Below are 17,609 nucleotides of genomic sequence, written 5' to 3'. Positions count from 1 at the left end.
AAAAAAAAAAAAAAAAAAAGAAAGCGCCTGTTTAAGACGTCCGGTCTCAGACACTGAGAGGACAGCCTTTTTCACCTCACATGCCCTAGAATAGAAGCCACGGTGTTGGAAGAGTGGGACTTCCTCCTCGCTTGGTCACCATGAGAATCAAGGATCAGAACACAGGACTTCAACCCCAACACTGCCCTGTCCGGCAAAGCAACAAATGCAGTTTGCTGAAGGCTACAGCAAGACGCAAAGGCCATTTTTAAGACAGAGACGGTCTCTTAGAGGAAGATTTCGTGCCTGTGAGGGTCAGTGAGGGAAGGATGTAAACATGGTTCTTTCTTGAGCTCTGTTTCTGCTGATGGCAGCAGCGATTACAGCAAATGCACTTCAAAAATGAGCAGACCAGTCTCCCGGTCCCCTAATCTGAAATCCCCTGCTTAGCTTCAGTTTCCCTGAAAATGCTTGAGGCCACTGACTGTCCTTCCTCCCTCAGAAAGGGGCTCTCTTCAAGCCACCCAGCCCATAATAAGGTGTAAGGACAACCTCTTTGAATCCCCATTTGAGATACACTGAAGAACTGCACCATGCAAAAGGCCCAAGACCTACCAGATATGAGTGACTATGCTTCTATAAAGAAGCACAATCTTCACAGTCTGCGGCAGGCAGGGGCTCCACGTGTCTCCCCTATACTATCTGCAGACACAACTGCTCTTCTCTTTCCCTCCTGGGGGTTGCAGGTGGTGGTCAGTTTCTTCACCCATGCTCCAGGCAATGAAGGAAGTAAACACACAATGTGTTTCCCTCTCAATAAGTCAAAAGACAAAAACAGTTACAGGAGTACACGTTTAATCCTGACCTCTCGGGTCACCCACCGCATCACACAGGAAGTCCAGTGGTTGGTGGGTGAGAAGACTAACAGGAGACAACTAACAAAAGTGCCTGACCCAAACTGTGCCCAAGACACACACCAAAGCCTAGGACCCGGCATCAGGACTGAAATGCTGTCGATGAGAAATCCATTTTCCTACAATCACACAGCAGCTATAACAGCACTGTCTCCCTTAACAAAACTATTCTCTCCTCAGCAAAGGCCTCCACAGTCTTGCTCCAGAGGTGCCTTTCAGCAAACTCTCAACAACGGTCCTCACAATGTTCACAGATGAAAGGTCTTGCAAACAGTACTATGATGCTTAATGATTTTAACAGGAATATGATGTGGCAAATTCACACACAAATTGGTTGTTCAATGGGAAACAACATTTCCAAGACACCAGCACCCATGCCCTTACCACTGTCTCATCTGAGGGCAAAAGCAAGTTAACTAGGGCCATACATAACAAAGAAAAAAAAATACATTAAACCCTTTATTATTTTAATTTTTCAAGTTGTAACTTCAAAACAAATTTTCAAAGATGAAGAAGAGAAAAGATTTTACAGCCCCTATGCTGCTTTTTTTTTTCAGACAGGGTCTTGCTCTGTCACCCAGACTGGAGTGCAGTGGCCCAATCTCGACCTTGCAGGTTCAAACAATCCTCCCAGCTCAGTCTCCCAAGTTGCTGGGACCACAGGCACACACCACCACACTGAGCTAATTTTTTGTGGGTTTTTTTGTTGTTGTTGAGGCAGGGTTTCACCATGTTGCCCAGGCTAGTCCAATGCTGCCTTAAACACAAAGTTTCACGACAAAATACAATGTTTTGTTTTGTTTTTTTGAGACGGGAGTTTCACTCTTGTTGCCCAGGCGACAATGCAATGGCGTGACCTCAGTTCACCGCAACCTCTGCTTCCCAGGTTCAAGTGTGTCTCCTGTCTCAGCTTCCCAAGTAGCTGGGATTACAGGCATGCGCCACCACGCCCGGCTACTTTCATGTTTTTAGTAGAGATGCAGTTTCTCCAAGTTGGTCAGGCTGGTCTTGAACTCCTGACCTCAGGTGATCTGCCCGCCTCGGCCTCCCAAAGTGCTGGGATTACAAGCACGAGCTACCGCGCCCAGCCTAAAACACAATGTTAATTCAACAGAAAGGTCATACTAAGCCCTCACCCTCACTTGGGTCATGGACACACACCAAGTCAACCCACATGATTAACTTACCAAAGAATTCAAATGAAAATGGGTCCCTTCCACCAAAAAATTCCCTGAAGACATCATCTGGGTTACGGAATGTGAAGCCAAATTCAAATGGACTGTCAAAATGACTTCCACCTGCACAAATACAACACAGCTTTTAGTTTATGAATTTTGGTGTTTTGTAGGCAAAGAATTCTTTCTTGACAGAACATTATACAAATCATGATCTAATAAAAAAAAAAATTTCATAAACCTGAAGTTCTCTGTAATTCAAAACATGAGTCCTGTACTGACTGAAAGTGTACCCAGCACTGATGACACATGAGTGCAGATATTGAGACTACTTTTCGACATCTCTAAACCCATGATCGGCATGTAACATTACACACCATTTTTATGATTTGTTATGAAGGTTTACCAACCAAGAGTATTTGCATCCACTTCGACGACTGGCCTCCTAGAGCCACAGAAGCTGCCATGTGGCCCCAGTGGATCTGGAGCAATAATTTCCCAACATTCCAAGGGAGGCTGGTCACAGCCCAGTGACCATGGGAACTTTTGGAGACAAAGTATAGGCCCTACAAGGTCATTATTTTAGCTTTTCAGGAAAATCTGCTCTTCAAACCCTTAAGATAATTTTGACATAACGTCAAGTGCTGATCTAAGGGTGTATGTTCACAATATATTGCAGTATGGTTACAAATTGTATCCTACCTATAAGTAGTACACCAACATATACTTCTAGTCTCACAAAAGATTTTTAAATGCTATCAATTTCTCTGTCCTCTCCCCAATTTAGTATGCTTTCTAGGTTGCATCTCTATTTACTGATACAAAATAGACTCTGACCAAGAGACTCGTGATTTACAAACTCAACTTACTTGCCAAGACCATTTGTCTTCAAAGAAAAAACTCATGTACTTACCTCCTCCTCCACCATTTAATCCTTCTTTGCCATATTTGTCATAGATGTCCCGTTTCTTAGCTAAAAATTTAAAGAAAAGTCAGTAAGGCCAAGTTCCTTTTAAACCCTTAATTCAAAAGAAAAGGTGTTTCCCAAGTTGTAAATCAGTTTTCAGTGTTTTACAATTAAATTTCAAGGAGTATGGCCATCCTTTCTTTAAAACAAAAGGAAGCAAGAGGGAAAACTTTCTGTACCTCTCTGCTGAAAAACAATTCAAAAAACACATTAAGTTGGTAAGTATTTACGGCTGGGCACGGTGGCTCACACTTGTAATCCCAGCACTTTGGGAGGCCAAGGTGGGCAGATCACCTGAGGTCAGGAGTTCGAGACCAGCCTCGCCAACGTGGAGAAACCCCATCTCTACTAAAAATACAAAATTAGCCGGGCATGGTGGCGCATGCCTGTAATCCCAGCTACTCAGGGGGCTGAGGCAGGAGAATCGCTTGAACCCAGGAGGCAGAGGTTGCACTGAGCCAAGATTGCACTACTGCACTCAAGCCTGGGCAACAAGAGCGAAACTCCATCTCAAAAAAAAAAAAAAAAAAAAAAAATTTTTTTTTTTTAATTCTATTAGATCATTTCTTTCACTCTACTGCCCACAGAGCCCAGGCATGCTACATTAAAATCACATGACCAAGTACAAAATTATTCCAACCACAGAAGTGCACCATCTTACTACAAAAATCTGCAGCACAAAAACAAACATGCCAGGGCCTAGGCAAGTGGTAGAAAGTAGATGTGCCAGAAAGGCGCCAACCTAACACCCTGCAGGCTCATTCACCCTGAAAAGGGACCACCTGGATGCAAGGCCTGGTGCTAGCGTGCCACTCTCCCCCGAGCCTTCCCACTTAACATTCCAAACGCTACTTATATCCCAGAACAAAAAGAATGACACTAGAAGCATTGGTACTTCTGACATGACACCATCTGTGCTCCTGAAAAAAATCTCATAGGCTGGACGCAGTGGCTAACGCCTGTAATCCCAACACTTTGCGCAGGCAAGGCAGGTGGATTACTTAAAACCCAGAAGTTCAAGACCAGTCTGGGCAACACGGCAAAATCCCACCTTTAAACACAATACAAAAAAGTTAGCTGGGCACAGGGGCACCCACCCGTGCATGGTCCCAGCTACTCGAGAAACCGAGATGGAAGAATCGCTTGAGCCTGGGAGGTCAAGACTGCAGCAAGCTGTGATCATGCCACTACATTCCAGCCTGGGCAACAGAGTGAGACTCCTTCTCAATTTGTAAAAAGTAAAAGAAAATCTCACATTCCACAAAATGGGAAAACAGGCTTATAAGCAAACCACTTACAAGCAGGTTCAGGTAGCCGGTGCCATGGCAAGAACAATGACCATGTTTTGAAGATAACTCCAGCTCGCACTTAAGGCTGCCTAAAAGGATATGAAGAACACACCCCACACCTCCCGAAAGAACCAAGCGACTCTTCAGTGTGAGAGTTTAAAGCTGCTCTATCAAGTATGAAGCTTCATTTTGGTCCTCACTTTTCCTAACGATACTAGTCCCTAAAATCCTGAATCTGGCAATACTGAATTAGCACACGAACAACAACAACCGAAGAACAAGATGGCAACACCGAGGCCTGTGCCCTCCTGTCACTCCAGCACACAAGTCCAAGGGAACAAGCCTGGCGCAGTGGCGCTTGGAGCCTGAGAGGATGATCACCTCAACCCAGGAGTTCAAGGCCTCCCCGGGAAACCTAACAAGACCCTCTCTCTTTAAAAAAAAAACAACTTTCCAATGAATAAGCTCAACAGTTCAAGACCTTAAATGCCACATTTCAAGATGATTTCAAGTATCAGTGTTTTATGTCTTTTCATATTTCTGAAGTAAAATGTCTGGGATTTCCTCTAAAACGAAGAGGGTGGGCCACAGTGTCACCAGAGAAAGCAAGGCTGGTGGTGTGCTGGTAGCTGTTGAAGGTGGCAAGCTTACGCTGGGTTCCTTCTGTTTTGTTTTTTGTTTTGTTTTGTTTTTGGAGACAGAGTCTCGCACTGTCACCCAGGCTGGAGTACAGTGGTGCAATCTCAGCTCACTGCAACCTCTGCCTCAAACTGGGTTCCTTCTTTAAAAAATAAAAAAATTTAAAAAACACCCACATTTGTTGTAAATATGGGCCAATTACCTGACCATATGCAGATACACTTAACCTAACCAAGTGCCCACTTCCAGGGTTCTGGTAGTCCATCCCTAACTTTGTAAATGCCTCGGCCTTTGCTCACAACAGGCCACCCAGCACTGCAGCAGACAGGGGCATCGTGTGGCTTTCCAGTTCTGTCACTGTTTCCCCACCCCAGGCCCCATGCACAGCCTTTTACTTCCCCACGGAACCCCAACTGCATCTAGGCAACAGCTGACCCCTGACCCCTCACCCCTTTGTGAACTAAGCCAATGGATCTGACTTCCAGTAACATATAACACCTCTGCTCCAGACCCAGGAGGGGAAGACAGGCCTGAAATTTGCAAACTAAATTTTAGCTGTATGTTCCATCCCCTCTTCTTGGGAACTAATGACGTCCTCTCAAGTAGTAAAGCTGACTTCACTGGCACGGTATTGTTTAAGCCAGTGGGGGTGAGCGAGGTCAGAATGATCACACACAACAACGGGGGCAGGCACGCCACATGCACAGTGACCTGAGTCCTGCAACCTCCTCTCTCCCGGGTTCCTAGTCCTGTTTTAGAACAGCCATCCAAAGAGTGAAGCCCTGGTACTCCACAGCACTCGCGGTTACCTCAATCAATTCACATCTTCACAAGAAAAGTAAAAACCTCTCGGGGGCCCAAAATTCAGCTGGCATCAAAAACAAGTCACTTGAGTCCATACTGTGCTACCCTTAGGAGGATCCCAACACCCACGCCGCGCCGGCATGCCCGCTCAGGGTCCTTCAGCAGCTTGGTGTCACTCACCATCCGACAGCACTTCATATGCCTCTGCTACTTGTTTGAATTTTCTCTCTGCTTCTTCTTTATTCTCAGGATTTTTATCTGGATGCCACTTCAGTGCCAGTTTCCGGTATCTTGAAAAGAATAAAGGATACTGATCACATTCTAAACCCAGAAATCAACTATGCTTTTGAAACTAACGTCATTAACCACGAGAATGGCTTCAGAGCTGCCAACTGGTGAGATAAATACCGGTTTTAATTGTAAAACCTCCCTTTTCTCTACAATGAAATACACAAAGTTCTAAAATCCAGATAGCCAGGTGAGGTGGCGTGTAGCCAGATAGACCCAGCTACTCCAGAGGCTAAGGGGTGGCAACGGCTTGAGGCCAGGAGTTCAAGGCTACAGTGAGCTATGATCACACCACTGTAGCCCAGCCGGGGCGACAGAACAAGACCGTCTCAAAATTAAGTGTAAAAATACTAATTAAAGTTAAGTTTTAAAAACAAAATCCTGATAGCATAATACAAACAAACCTCTGGAGAGAGAAAAATGAAGATCACAGTGTCCACAACATGGACTGACAGTGACAGGAAGTAAAGTGGAAAACACCAGATGTGGTGGCTCACGCCTGTAATCCCAGCACTTTGAGAGGCTGAGGTGGGCGGATCACCTGAGGTCAGGAGTTCAAGACCAGCCTGGCCAACATGGAGAAACCCCGACTCCACTTAAAATACAAAATTAGCCAGGCATGGGGGTGCATACCCGTAATCGCAGCTACTCAGGAGGCTGCGGCAGGAGAATCACTGGAACCCAAGAGGCAGAGGTTAATGGTGAGCCGAGATCACCCCACTGCACTCCAGCCTGGGCAACAAGAGCGAAACTCCGTCTCAAAAAATTTTTAAAAAGGGAGAAAAAGGCCTGGGTCACTGAGCAGTAAGATCGAACATCACCATCCATATCCTTCCATGTTCTGATTCCCAGGACCCTACTTCCTCAGCCAGTCCACTACTTAGCTCATCTGTGTGCCAAAGGTGAGTCACCTGCCACCAAACAGGCCAGCACCTCAGGATCTTTCAAACACCCTCTATGCTGTATTCAAGATCTAAACAGAGTTAAAACACTGACTTCCTTCCCATCCTTGATGATAAAGATCTTGCCTTACAGACTTTACAGGCTTGGCTTTTAGATTCTGTAACTTCAGACTTCATTAGCACACAGATTCACTTTAATTTCCTAATTTTTTTTTCAGTACAAAGAGGGGCTATTAACACCCAGTACAGACATATCCATGAGGTCATAAATGCATGCTAGAAAACTAGGGCTGGATTTTATCACTGCCCTGTCTGCCCTTGTTTCTCTGTGCCAGATCCTCAGTGCCCCTTTCCACACAGGAATGTTTTTCTCATAGAGTAATCATATGAACAGTTTTTATGACCTCCTTTTGGTCTGAAATACTTTTGAACAGAATTTCTTTCTTTAAACAAACAAACAACAACAACAAAAAAAAACAGAGACGGGGTCTTACTGTGTTGCCCAGGCTGGTCTCGAACTCCTGGGCTCAAGTGATCCTTCTGCCTTGGCCTCCCGAAGTGCTGGGATTGCAGGCATAAGCTACCGTGTGGGGCCTGAACATAATTTCAAGAGGAGGATTTATAAAACAATTTTCTCTAATCATATGATTGGTGTCATTTTCCCATTTGCCAAGGTAGTCTCACTTAAAAAAAAATAAGGAAAAGAAATGGATAATTTCATCCGCTGCCTTTACTTGGGGTTAACGTGGTTCTTAAACACCTTCATCTTGGAACTCTCCAAGTGGGGTCCCTCTTGGGTTCCTGGTGGTGGGTTTTGAAAGATAAGGGAAAGCACATTTTGAGCATCTCTGGGTACCACGGTGCGGAACACTTGGGAACCAGCGCTGTTTCAGAGGAATCTGAAGTCTGCTTTTAGTTTTCAGAGACACGGCTTGTTGTAAAACATCAGAAGACATGACTTCCAGGACTCAAGCAGCAAGCCAGGATTCTAGGTTGGCTGCTGTGTCATCTTTGAAGTCAAGACTAAGGTGGGCTCGACCTTCAAGAGTCCTCGTTTTGACAATAATTCAGCCTAGGGAACTCATGTGAATACTACTATGTAGAAATAAAGCCTAGACCTTGAGCGAACATCTGTATATTGGTTGAAAATGATAGTGGTAACCGTTGATCCCCCTTACTTCATTTGACGTTTGGAAAATTCCAGTAATTACCATTTTTGCAATGAATATGGATACCACGTAGTACTTTGGTGTTACCTGCTTTTGAAAAATAAAGTCTTTGGTTCACCCAGTGGAAAAAAAAAACACTGACTTCCACAAAGATTCTAGGACCAAGGTCACATTCTGTTGCAGAGTTCCAACTGACCAAATAATTGCATGCTATTTAAATACGAAAAAAAAGCCCAGGTGCAGTGGCTCACACCTGTAATCCCAGCACTCTGGCAGGCCGAGGCGGGTGGATCACCTGGTCAGGAGTTCGAGACCAACCTGGCCAACATGGCAAAACCCCATCTCTACTAAAAATATAAAAAGCCGGGCATGAAGGTGTGCGTCTGTAATCCCAGCTACTCAGGAGGCTGATGCAGAATTGCTTAAACCCAGAAGGCAGAGGTTGCAGCGAGCCAACATCATGCCACTGAACTCCAGGCTGGGTGACACAGCGAGCCTCCGGCTCAACATGAATACATGAATGAATACAAAAAAATTCTCTAATCAACAAAACCTAAGCAGCATATATTCAAAAGGAGGATAATGTTAAAAAAGAGAAGCAGTATACCCCTCAAAATCTCAGACTAGTATACAAATCTGACAGTGCTTTTAACACTTGGCAAGTTATTACTGTAAAGCTGTCGTGGCTCAATTTAACTTGCAACATGTTCAACAAAACCTTGGCTTAACCATACTAAAATCTGATTAAAGCTGGAGTCCAGAATACTTAACAGTAATTTATGTCACTGTGGACCTAAATAAACATGTAGCAGTGGATCAAATAACCCTAAATGTGCCAGAAATCCTCAAAAATAACAGACCATACAAAAGACAAAAGAGAAAAAATGATTAGTGTGCAGTACTACCTACCATCTAGTGTTCATATGAAAACTTGGTAACAGATGAGAATGCAGGACAAGATTCAACTGTGATGCCCCAGTCATACACCTACTAAAATCTTTAAAAATCAAGGTGTAATACAACATATGACATGCAAGTGTAAACAGTGCCAAATGACTTTGAATGTTGACCTTCAGATCTGTTGGACCTGCACACCAGTACTTCAGCACCAAGGAAAGAAGGCCCGGCCAGGCGCGGTGGCTCAAGCCTGTAATCCCAGCACTTTGGGAGGCCGAGGCGGGTGGATCACGAGGTCAGGAGATCGAGACCATCCTGGCTAACATGGTGAAACCCTGTCTCTACTAAAAATACAAAAAACTAGCCGGGCGTGGTGGCGGGCGCCTGTAGTCTCAGCTACTTGGGAGGCTGAGGCGGGAGAATGGCATGAACCCGGGAGGCGGAGCTTGCAGTGAGCCGAGATCACGCCACTGCACTCCAGCCTGGGAGACACAGCGAGGCTCTGTCTCAAAAAAAAAAAAAAAAAAAAAAAAAAAAAAGGAAGGAAGGCCCATGGTGTGTGATTCAAACACAGGAAGAGTATGGTATCTCAGGAGAGATGCAGAATAGGTGGCAGCCACAGACCTTTAAGTCCTCAAACAAAAACTGTCAACAGACACAAAGCCAAGGGTACACAAGGTAGACTGTTCTAACAGCATGTACCCCATAGCTATCATTCTCCTCATTTTTAAAAGTCAGCATTTATACAACTGTACCCTCAGGAGTGCAGGAAATCTCACTGCTTTTAAAGGTTAATAGGCTGTTCTAAATTCCTACTTCAACATCATGCTAGAGACACTCAGCAACTTGTATGTTCTCACAAATAACTAAAACCAATCTACTCTCTAATGACCTCTATCATAAAGGTATGTAAGTTCCATCATTACTGAAGGTACTGTACACATATTATGCTTATCCACTGATAAGGTTTGGCTGTGTCCCCACCCAAATCTCAACTTGAGTTTTATCTCCCAGAACTCCCAGGTGTTGTGGGAGGGAGCCAGGGGAGGTAACTGAATCAGGGGGACTGGTCTTTCCCGTGCTATTCTCGTGACAGTGAATAAGCCTCACAAGACCTGATGGGTTTATAAGGGGTTTCCGCTTTTGCTTCTTCCGCGTTCTCCTGCTGCCACCATATAAGAAGTGCCTTTTGCCCTCTGCCATGTTTATAAGACCTCCCCAGCCATGTGGAACTGTTAAGTCAAATTAAACCTCCTTTTCTTCCCAGTCTTGGGTATGTTTTTATCAGCAGCGTACACACAGACTAATACACCCATTAACTTATTCAAGAAGAGCAAAGTATTTGCCTTCATTCTATAATCTGTCAAGCTGTTAATACTACTGATAAGAACAGTGTGTGCCTCAAGTGTACAGCATAGGCTTCCTCAGTGTGGGAAACCTCACTCCATTGGTGACAATATCAAGGCCTGCCTGACCTCTCCTCAGTGGGCTGCTTCTACTAGGTTCCCTGGCAGAGGTTTCAAATAATCTGCAGGCAACGTCAGCTCTGCCCAACAGTAGTCATCCTGACTTGGCCTTTTTTTTTTTTTTTTGAGAGACAGGGTCTCGGCTCAGTTGCCCAAGCTGGAGTGCAGTGGCGCGAACATGGCTCACTGCAGCCTCAACCTCCTGGGTTCAAGCAACTGTCCTGCCTCAGCCTCTGGAGCAGCTGGGATTACAGGCATATGCCACCACACCCTTTTTTTTTTTTGGTCAAGACAGTATCTCATTTCATTGCCCAGGCTGGTCTCAAACCCCTGGGCTTGAGACTGACCCTCCCACCTAGACCTCTCGAGGTACTGGGATTAGAGGTGTGAGCCACTTGCCTGGCCATAATTTAGCATTTTAAAATGAACTATCTCAGCTACGCACAGTGGCTCACATCTATAATCGCAGCAATCTGGGAGGCCAAGGTGAGAGGATTGCTTGAGCCCAGGAGTTTGAGACCAGCCTGAGCAACATAGTGAGACTCTATTTTTCTATTAAAATTTAAAAATTAATCAAAATGAACTATTTGGTCCAAAAACAAAGTTAATTCTATCTTCAGGCTCACTAAGTCTAGCAGTATAAACTTCATTATTTATTAACAATTTTTTTTTTAAGCTAACAGAGCAGAGAGTTTATTGAGAGTACACGCCAAGAGAGATGTGGGTTGTCCTGACTGGAAAACAGCCCATAGAGTCCTGTGTTGTGGTTTTTATTAGGTCAGACTTTTTCTTTTTTTTTGCATTGTTATTTTTTTTATTATTATACTAACTATTCCAGGCTAACTGCTCTCTAGCTATGTGAATGTCTAACGATCTGTCTCATGATGTCTTTGCTGTACACTCTACATTCACAGTTAGCATTTCATTAATTAAACAGACTGAGGTTACCGTGAGAGCCTTCTACGGCTGGAATTGCCCTCCTCACATTGGCCAGGCCCTGGTCACACAGATGCAGGTGCAACAGGCAGTGGTGCAGTTCTCAAACTTTCACATGAATCAGAAGGGACTCCAATGGCAGAGGCTGGAGCCCAACAACCACACCAGGAAAATCCGAGTGCTACCTACTCTGGGCCCCTGCCTTGCAAAAGGGCACTCAAGAGTGCCAAGTCAGCTCCATTTTCAAAGTCCAAAGTAAAAGATGTTTGGGATTATTTCACATCCTCGGTAACTTTTTCATCAACTTCAGATATAAACCAAGTGACTAATGAAGAGCAAAGCCCAGACCTAGACTGCAAATGCTCCTTGTTAACTGCTCTGTCAAATTAAACTACATGGCATTCAAAGACTGGTATACTACACTAAAAGTCGTTTTCACAGGCAATAGAAAAAGTTACACTACTCAATTACCAATGTACCACTGTGCAGATGCATTATCTCCAAAATAAAATTACTTACGCCTTTTTAATATCCTCGGGTGAGGCATGTCTCTGCACGCCTAGAACTTCATAGTAATCCACCATGTTTTAAGAGATTGTTGGAATGGGTCCTGCAAGTAAAAACAGGTGGTCAGTGATGAGGATGCTGGGGATAGGCAAGTCACGGTGGTGGGACGGGTCTGGAGAGGGAGAAAGAGATGGTGTCACTTAGCACCTACTGGCCTACAGAGGGAACTTCCACTAGAGCTAACCACTAGCCTGGCTGGGCCAAGACCTTGTCTGGGAACTGGTTCCCAGATTCACGCCCTAAGACTCTTCTACAGCTAACCACTAGCCTGCTGGGCTAAGACCTTGTCTGGGAACTGGCTCTCAGATTCATGCCCTAAGACCCTTCTAGAGATGGGGGGAAAAGCTCTGAAATAGCCTAATAATAGCCTAAACTAAATAAAAACAACAGGTGACTCTGAGGCACAGACTCCATGCCACTTGACCACTAGCTGACAGTCTGTCGTGTGTTCCTAGACACGGTCTGTGCTCAGGGAACGTCAGTTACCTCTTTCATTCAATGCATTCCTGTGCCAGGCACTGGGCAAGACCATGGGGCTCCAAGGACAAACACGCTGTCCCTGCCCTGAACCAACTTCACATGGGAACAATAGAAAGCCATCCTTCCACCATTCTGTCACCCACACAGGGAACAGTAAAAGCCCTCCCACATATCTCCCAAGACAGAAAGACCTTTGACTACACAGTGGTTAGTGTAACTTTACCCTCTGGCTCCAAGCTCCCATCTATTCCTCTACCAAACAAATACAGTATTGCCGGCTGACCACACTAATTAGATGGTATCACTACGGATTAGAAGGTGGAGAGAAAACCAGCAGCAGAGATTCGTTCCCTAAGTTCCCCTATGGCTTACGTGGTTCAGCCCTGTTACTTCTCCGGGCAGTAAAACGTTCAGCGAAACCCACTCTGCTCCTGCCAGCTCTGAAGGAGGATGCACCCTCTGGTCCCACAAGGAGGAACTACACACACACTGTTGCTTTAAGACATGATGTTTCTTAACCAATTTACTTCTTTAAATTTCACTGGCTAACCTACTCTATTAAATCAACAATCAAGAATCTGCAGAGCCTGGCACGGCAATTCACATCCCTAATCCCAGCACTTTGAGAGGCCAAAGCGGAGCGGATCACAGGGTCAGGAGATCGAGATCATCTGGGCCAACCAACATGGTGAAACTCCATCTCTACTAAAAACACAAAAATTAGCCGGGTGAGGTGGCACACGCCTGTAGTCCCAGCTATTTGAGAGGCTGAGGCAGGAGAATCTCTTGAACCCGGGAAGTGGAGGTTGCAGTGAGCCAAAATCGCACCACTGCACTCCAGCCCGGGCAACACAGGGAGATTCCGTCTCAAAAAAAAAAAAAAAAACAGGGCCGGGTGCAATGGCTCACACCTGTAACCCCAGCACTTTGGGAGGTTGACGTGGGTGGATCACTTGAGGTCAGGAGTTCAAGATCAGCCTGGCCAACATGGTGAAACCCCATCTCTACTAAAAATACAAAAATTAGTCGGCGTCACGGTGCACATCTGTAGTCCTAGCTACTCAGGAGGCTGAGGCAGGAGAATCGCTTGAACCCAGGAGACGGAGGCTGCAGTGAGCTGAGTTTGCACCACCGCACTCCAGCCTGGACAACAGAGCGAGATTGTCTCAAAAAAAAAAAAAAAAAAAAAAAGGCAAGAAGGAAAAAGAAAAAGAAAAAAAACATTATCACAAAACCACAAAGAAACATCTGTGGAAACTTAAACTCTTGGTTTTTTTTGTTTTTGTTTTTTAATTGAGACAGAGTCTCGGTTTGTTGCTGGTCTTGGTCTCAAACTCCTGGGCTCAAGGATTCCTCCCACCTCAGCCTCCCCAAGTGCTGGGACTGCAGGCACGAGCCACCACACCTGTACCTAAAACTCTTGTTTTTATGGAAGTCCTTTAATCAAAAAACAAAAAACTATAATGGAAATCATGATCTATCTAGATGTATATAAACTACATTATCAATTCGATGGAATGACTAACATCAAACTTAGAAAGGAATGTACATCTTCAAATACATGAGAGCAAAGATTCTAGGTGTTAAGTTTAAAATGTCAACCACAAGATACAGAATTTAAAGTATCAAAATGTTCTTTTTCTTAAGTAGATTTGTTCCCAGTATTTTTAAAATTACAACTTAGAAAAACACTTGTATGGTTCCTATTTTCTTGTAATTATTCCAACTTAACATTATCAGCTTTCCTGGACACATAATAAAACAAAGATAAAATATTAATTGGAGAAGGTGCCTAAGGGTATACCACCATACAGTTCTTTCCACTCCATTTGGAAATATTCAATATAACATTTTAGGGACTTTTTTATGTAATAAGTTACAAGGTAAGGACACCCAATTATGAAAGATTTCCTCTCTGGTAGTTAGAATGACATGGCAACATACAGAATTCAAACCACACCAGTCCAACTAGTCTCTAGAGAAAAGACAGGAGTCGATTCCCGTAAGCAGGAACACTGCAATCTTCTTTCAGTAACTAAAAACCTGCCCATCAGTCACAGCACACAGAGCAGAGCAGCCAACAAGCAGCAGGAAAGCCAGCATTTCCTCACATCTCTCTCACTCCCTTGGCTGAGTGACTATGTGAGGTTATTTTCACTTGAGCTCCAGTTTGCTGCCAAGGATCTGAGGTGCCGTTTTGGCAGTGATGCCAGCAGCAGTACCCAGCAGAAACAGGGGGAAGCTGCTAATCCACTCTCACTAACAGAACAAGAGCAGAAATCTCAGTACCAATCTTCCCATGCCAGACATCTGGATCATCCCCTGAGCACTATATATAGCAAGAGGCCACACACCAAGCACACGTGCTCTCGCAAGTCCAAACAGCTCATCCTCTATCTACACTTGTGTGCCTGTGTTTGTGCATGTGGTGGTGGGAATGGGAGGAAGACACCCCCCGAGGCAGCCAGCATAGAGGTGAGAACGTGGGTGTGGGCGAGGGCCACGAGGGCCGCATGGCCAGCTGGGGAATGCTGTGATTTACTTCATCACCAAAAACACTCACTGAAAGCCTGCTCTGACATGTACGTGCAGCATCCACTAAGGGCACCCAGTATTCACAGCACTCCATCAAATGGCTAGTGTCCTTACTAAATGAAGGCTACCCTACAAGGAAAGCGTAAAGGCAGTAATGACAGCCACCCCCTGTAGGGGATGCCCTCACCTCCGCCACCGTACTGCACTGCTTACCCGTAGCCTCTCCACTCCCTTGCATGGACTCATCCCCCAGTTCTGCTGCAGCTCCCCACTGTCTGCCACTGGAGGCTCTTATTTAAGGTCAGTAAAAAACCTACAGCACCACCCACAGACGAGTTTCCCAGCTTTACTTGTCCGACTTCTCTCTCCATCTGCCTTCCATCACCAGCTTTCACCCCTCCACTGGCCCGCTGAAGAAACTACGGGAACTCTAAAGGCTCAAGGTCAACTCTCATCCGACATGTGGGTTTTCATCCTTTCCCCTTACGTAAATATCATTTACTTAGCAATGAGTCCCAAATGTAAGTTCCAAGCTCAGGGCTCTCCTAGGCAGTTCAGACACAAATAGACAGATGACTACTTGACACAGCCACTTGGATGTCCAGCAGACATCCCAAATAGAACACGACCAAAATTTAACTCTTAATCCTTCTCACCCACTACACACCTGGTCTTTCTCTAGTAAATTCTACCTTGAGCTCTGAGGTACCTGCGAAATGTTCACCTTCACCAACATCACAACTCAGCACACAGACACAAATGAATCACAAAATTCTGCCGAGTCTACCTCTGAAATATCTGAAGTTCATTCACTGTTCTTTATCTTCACCAGCATCGTTCTCTCTTACCCTGACCTACAGCAGCCTCTAATTTCATCCTGCCCTCTGCTCTCACAGATGTCAGCTTATAAATGTGCAGATATTGGCTGGGCACAACGGCACACACCCGTCATCCTGGCACTTTGTGAGACCAAAGTGGGAGGGCTGCTTGAGCCCAGGAGTTGGGAGACCAGTTCGAGATCGTGCCACAGCACTCCAGTTTGGGTTGTCTCCAAAAAAATGAAAATAAAATTTTTTAAAAAATTAAAATTAAAAATGAATAGCTGGGTGCGGTGGCTCACACCTGTAATCCCAGCACTCTGGGAGGCAAAGGTGGGTGGATCACCTGAGGTCGGGAGTTCAAGACCAGACTGATCAACATGAAGAAACCCTGTCTCTACTAAAAATACAAAACCAGTTAGGCGTGGTGGCACATGCCTGTAATCCCAGCTACTCAGGAGGCAGAGGCAGAAGAATTGCTTGAACCCGGGAGGCGGAGGCTGTGGTGGAGCCAAGATCACGCCATTGCACTCCAGCCTGGGCAACAAGAACGAAACTCCACCTCAAAAAGAATAAATGCCAACTCAAAAAAAAAAAAAATTAATAAATGTGTAGATTATTATCACAACAGATACAATCTGTGGTCCTGCCCCAGACAAAACCAGCTATAAAGGATAGGTCAATTCAGAATTAGATGAAATAAAAATTTACTATACAGGCTAATGCTAGATCAAGCAAGAAAATTTAAAAAGCTATCCAAAAATCAGACTCAGGCCAGGAAAAGTGGCTCACTTCTATAATTCCAGCACTTTGGGAGCCAAGGCAGGAGGACTGCTTGAGCCCAGGCGTTCAAGATCAGCCTGGGAAACACAGTGAAACTCTGCCCAACAAAAGAAATTTTTAAGTAGCTGTGCATGGTGGCATGTGTCTGTCATCCCAGCTACTACTCATGGGGTTGAGGTGGGAGATCACTTGAGCCAGGAAGGTCATCAAGGCTGCCGTGAGTCATGACTGCACCACGGCATTCCAGCATAGGCAACAGAAGGAGACCCTATCTCCCATCAAAGCACTAACCAGGCCCAACTTATCACAAAAAAAAAATATATATATATATATACACACACACACACATATAAACACACACACGCACACACACACACACCCCCCCTCACACCTGGTCAAGAAAAACAAGGGTACAACCTGTAACTAAGAATAAATGACAACTAAATACGATCTGGGTTCCTCAGATGTTTCTAGAACAGGAAAAGGACGTTAGCAGAAAAACAGGTGGAATGCGAATAAAGTCCACATTTAACAGTACTGTAGCGGTGTCAACTGCTTACTTCTGAGAAATTCACCAGTTACCACAGTTACAGAAGGATTAAGGAAAGTTGGGTGAAGGGTATACAGGAAAATCCCTGTACTATCTTTACAACTTCTCTGTAAATCTAAAACTATTTCAAAATAAAGTTTAAAAAGTTCAAAAAGACGAAATGTATGTCAAAAGGACACAGATACCAAACTGGACCAGGTGCGGTAGCTCACACCTGTAATCCCAACACTTCGGGAGCCCAAGGCGGACAAACTGCGTGAACCCAGCAGTTCGAGACCAGCCTTGGCAACAAGGCGAAAGAGTCTCTACAAAACATTTGAAAAATTAAAAAGAAAAAAAACTGGCCGGGCGCGGTGGTTCACGCCTGTAATCCCAGCACTTTGGGAGGCCGAGACGGGCAGATCACGAGGTCAGGAGATCGAGACCATCCTGGCTAACACGGTGAAACCCC

At 44.9% G+C, this 17,609-nt stretch overlaps 1 protein-coding gene across 1 annotated transcript in view; it reads right to left on the bottom strand.

Annotated features, from left to right (window-relative positions):
* The window catches only part of DNAJB6 (DnaJ (Hsp40) homolog, subfamily B, member 6), an 89,942-nt gene that overhangs the window by 52,676 nt on the left and 19,657 nt on the right, over nucleotides 1–17,609 (bottom strand). The window contains exons 2-5 of the mRNA XM_011993989.1: nucleotides 11,945–12,035; nucleotides 5,948–6,057; nucleotides 2,982–3,041; nucleotides 2,081–2,191 (exon numbers count right to left, since the gene is read on the bottom strand). Of these exons, the coding sequence (XP_011849379.1) occupies nucleotides 2,081–2,191; nucleotides 2,982–3,041; nucleotides 5,948–6,057; nucleotides 11,945–12,009 (346 nt within the window). The 5' untranslated portion in view covers nucleotides 12,010–12,035. The remainder of the gene's footprint in view (nucleotides 1–2,080; nucleotides 2,192–2,981; nucleotides 3,042–5,947; nucleotides 6,058–11,944; nucleotides 12,036–17,609) is intronic.

The sequence above is a fragment of the Mandrillus leucophaeus genome, unplaced genomic scaffold, assembly GCF_000951045.1.
Source record: "Mandrillus leucophaeus isolate KB7577 unplaced genomic scaffold, Mleu.le_1.0 Scaffold44, whole genome shotgun sequence".
Classification (NCBI taxonomy): domain Eukaryota; kingdom Metazoa; phylum Chordata; class Mammalia; order Primates; family Cercopithecidae; genus Mandrillus; species Mandrillus leucophaeus.
Note: the sequence above shows the minus strand (reverse complement) of the source record. Positions and strands in the feature narration are given on the sequence as shown.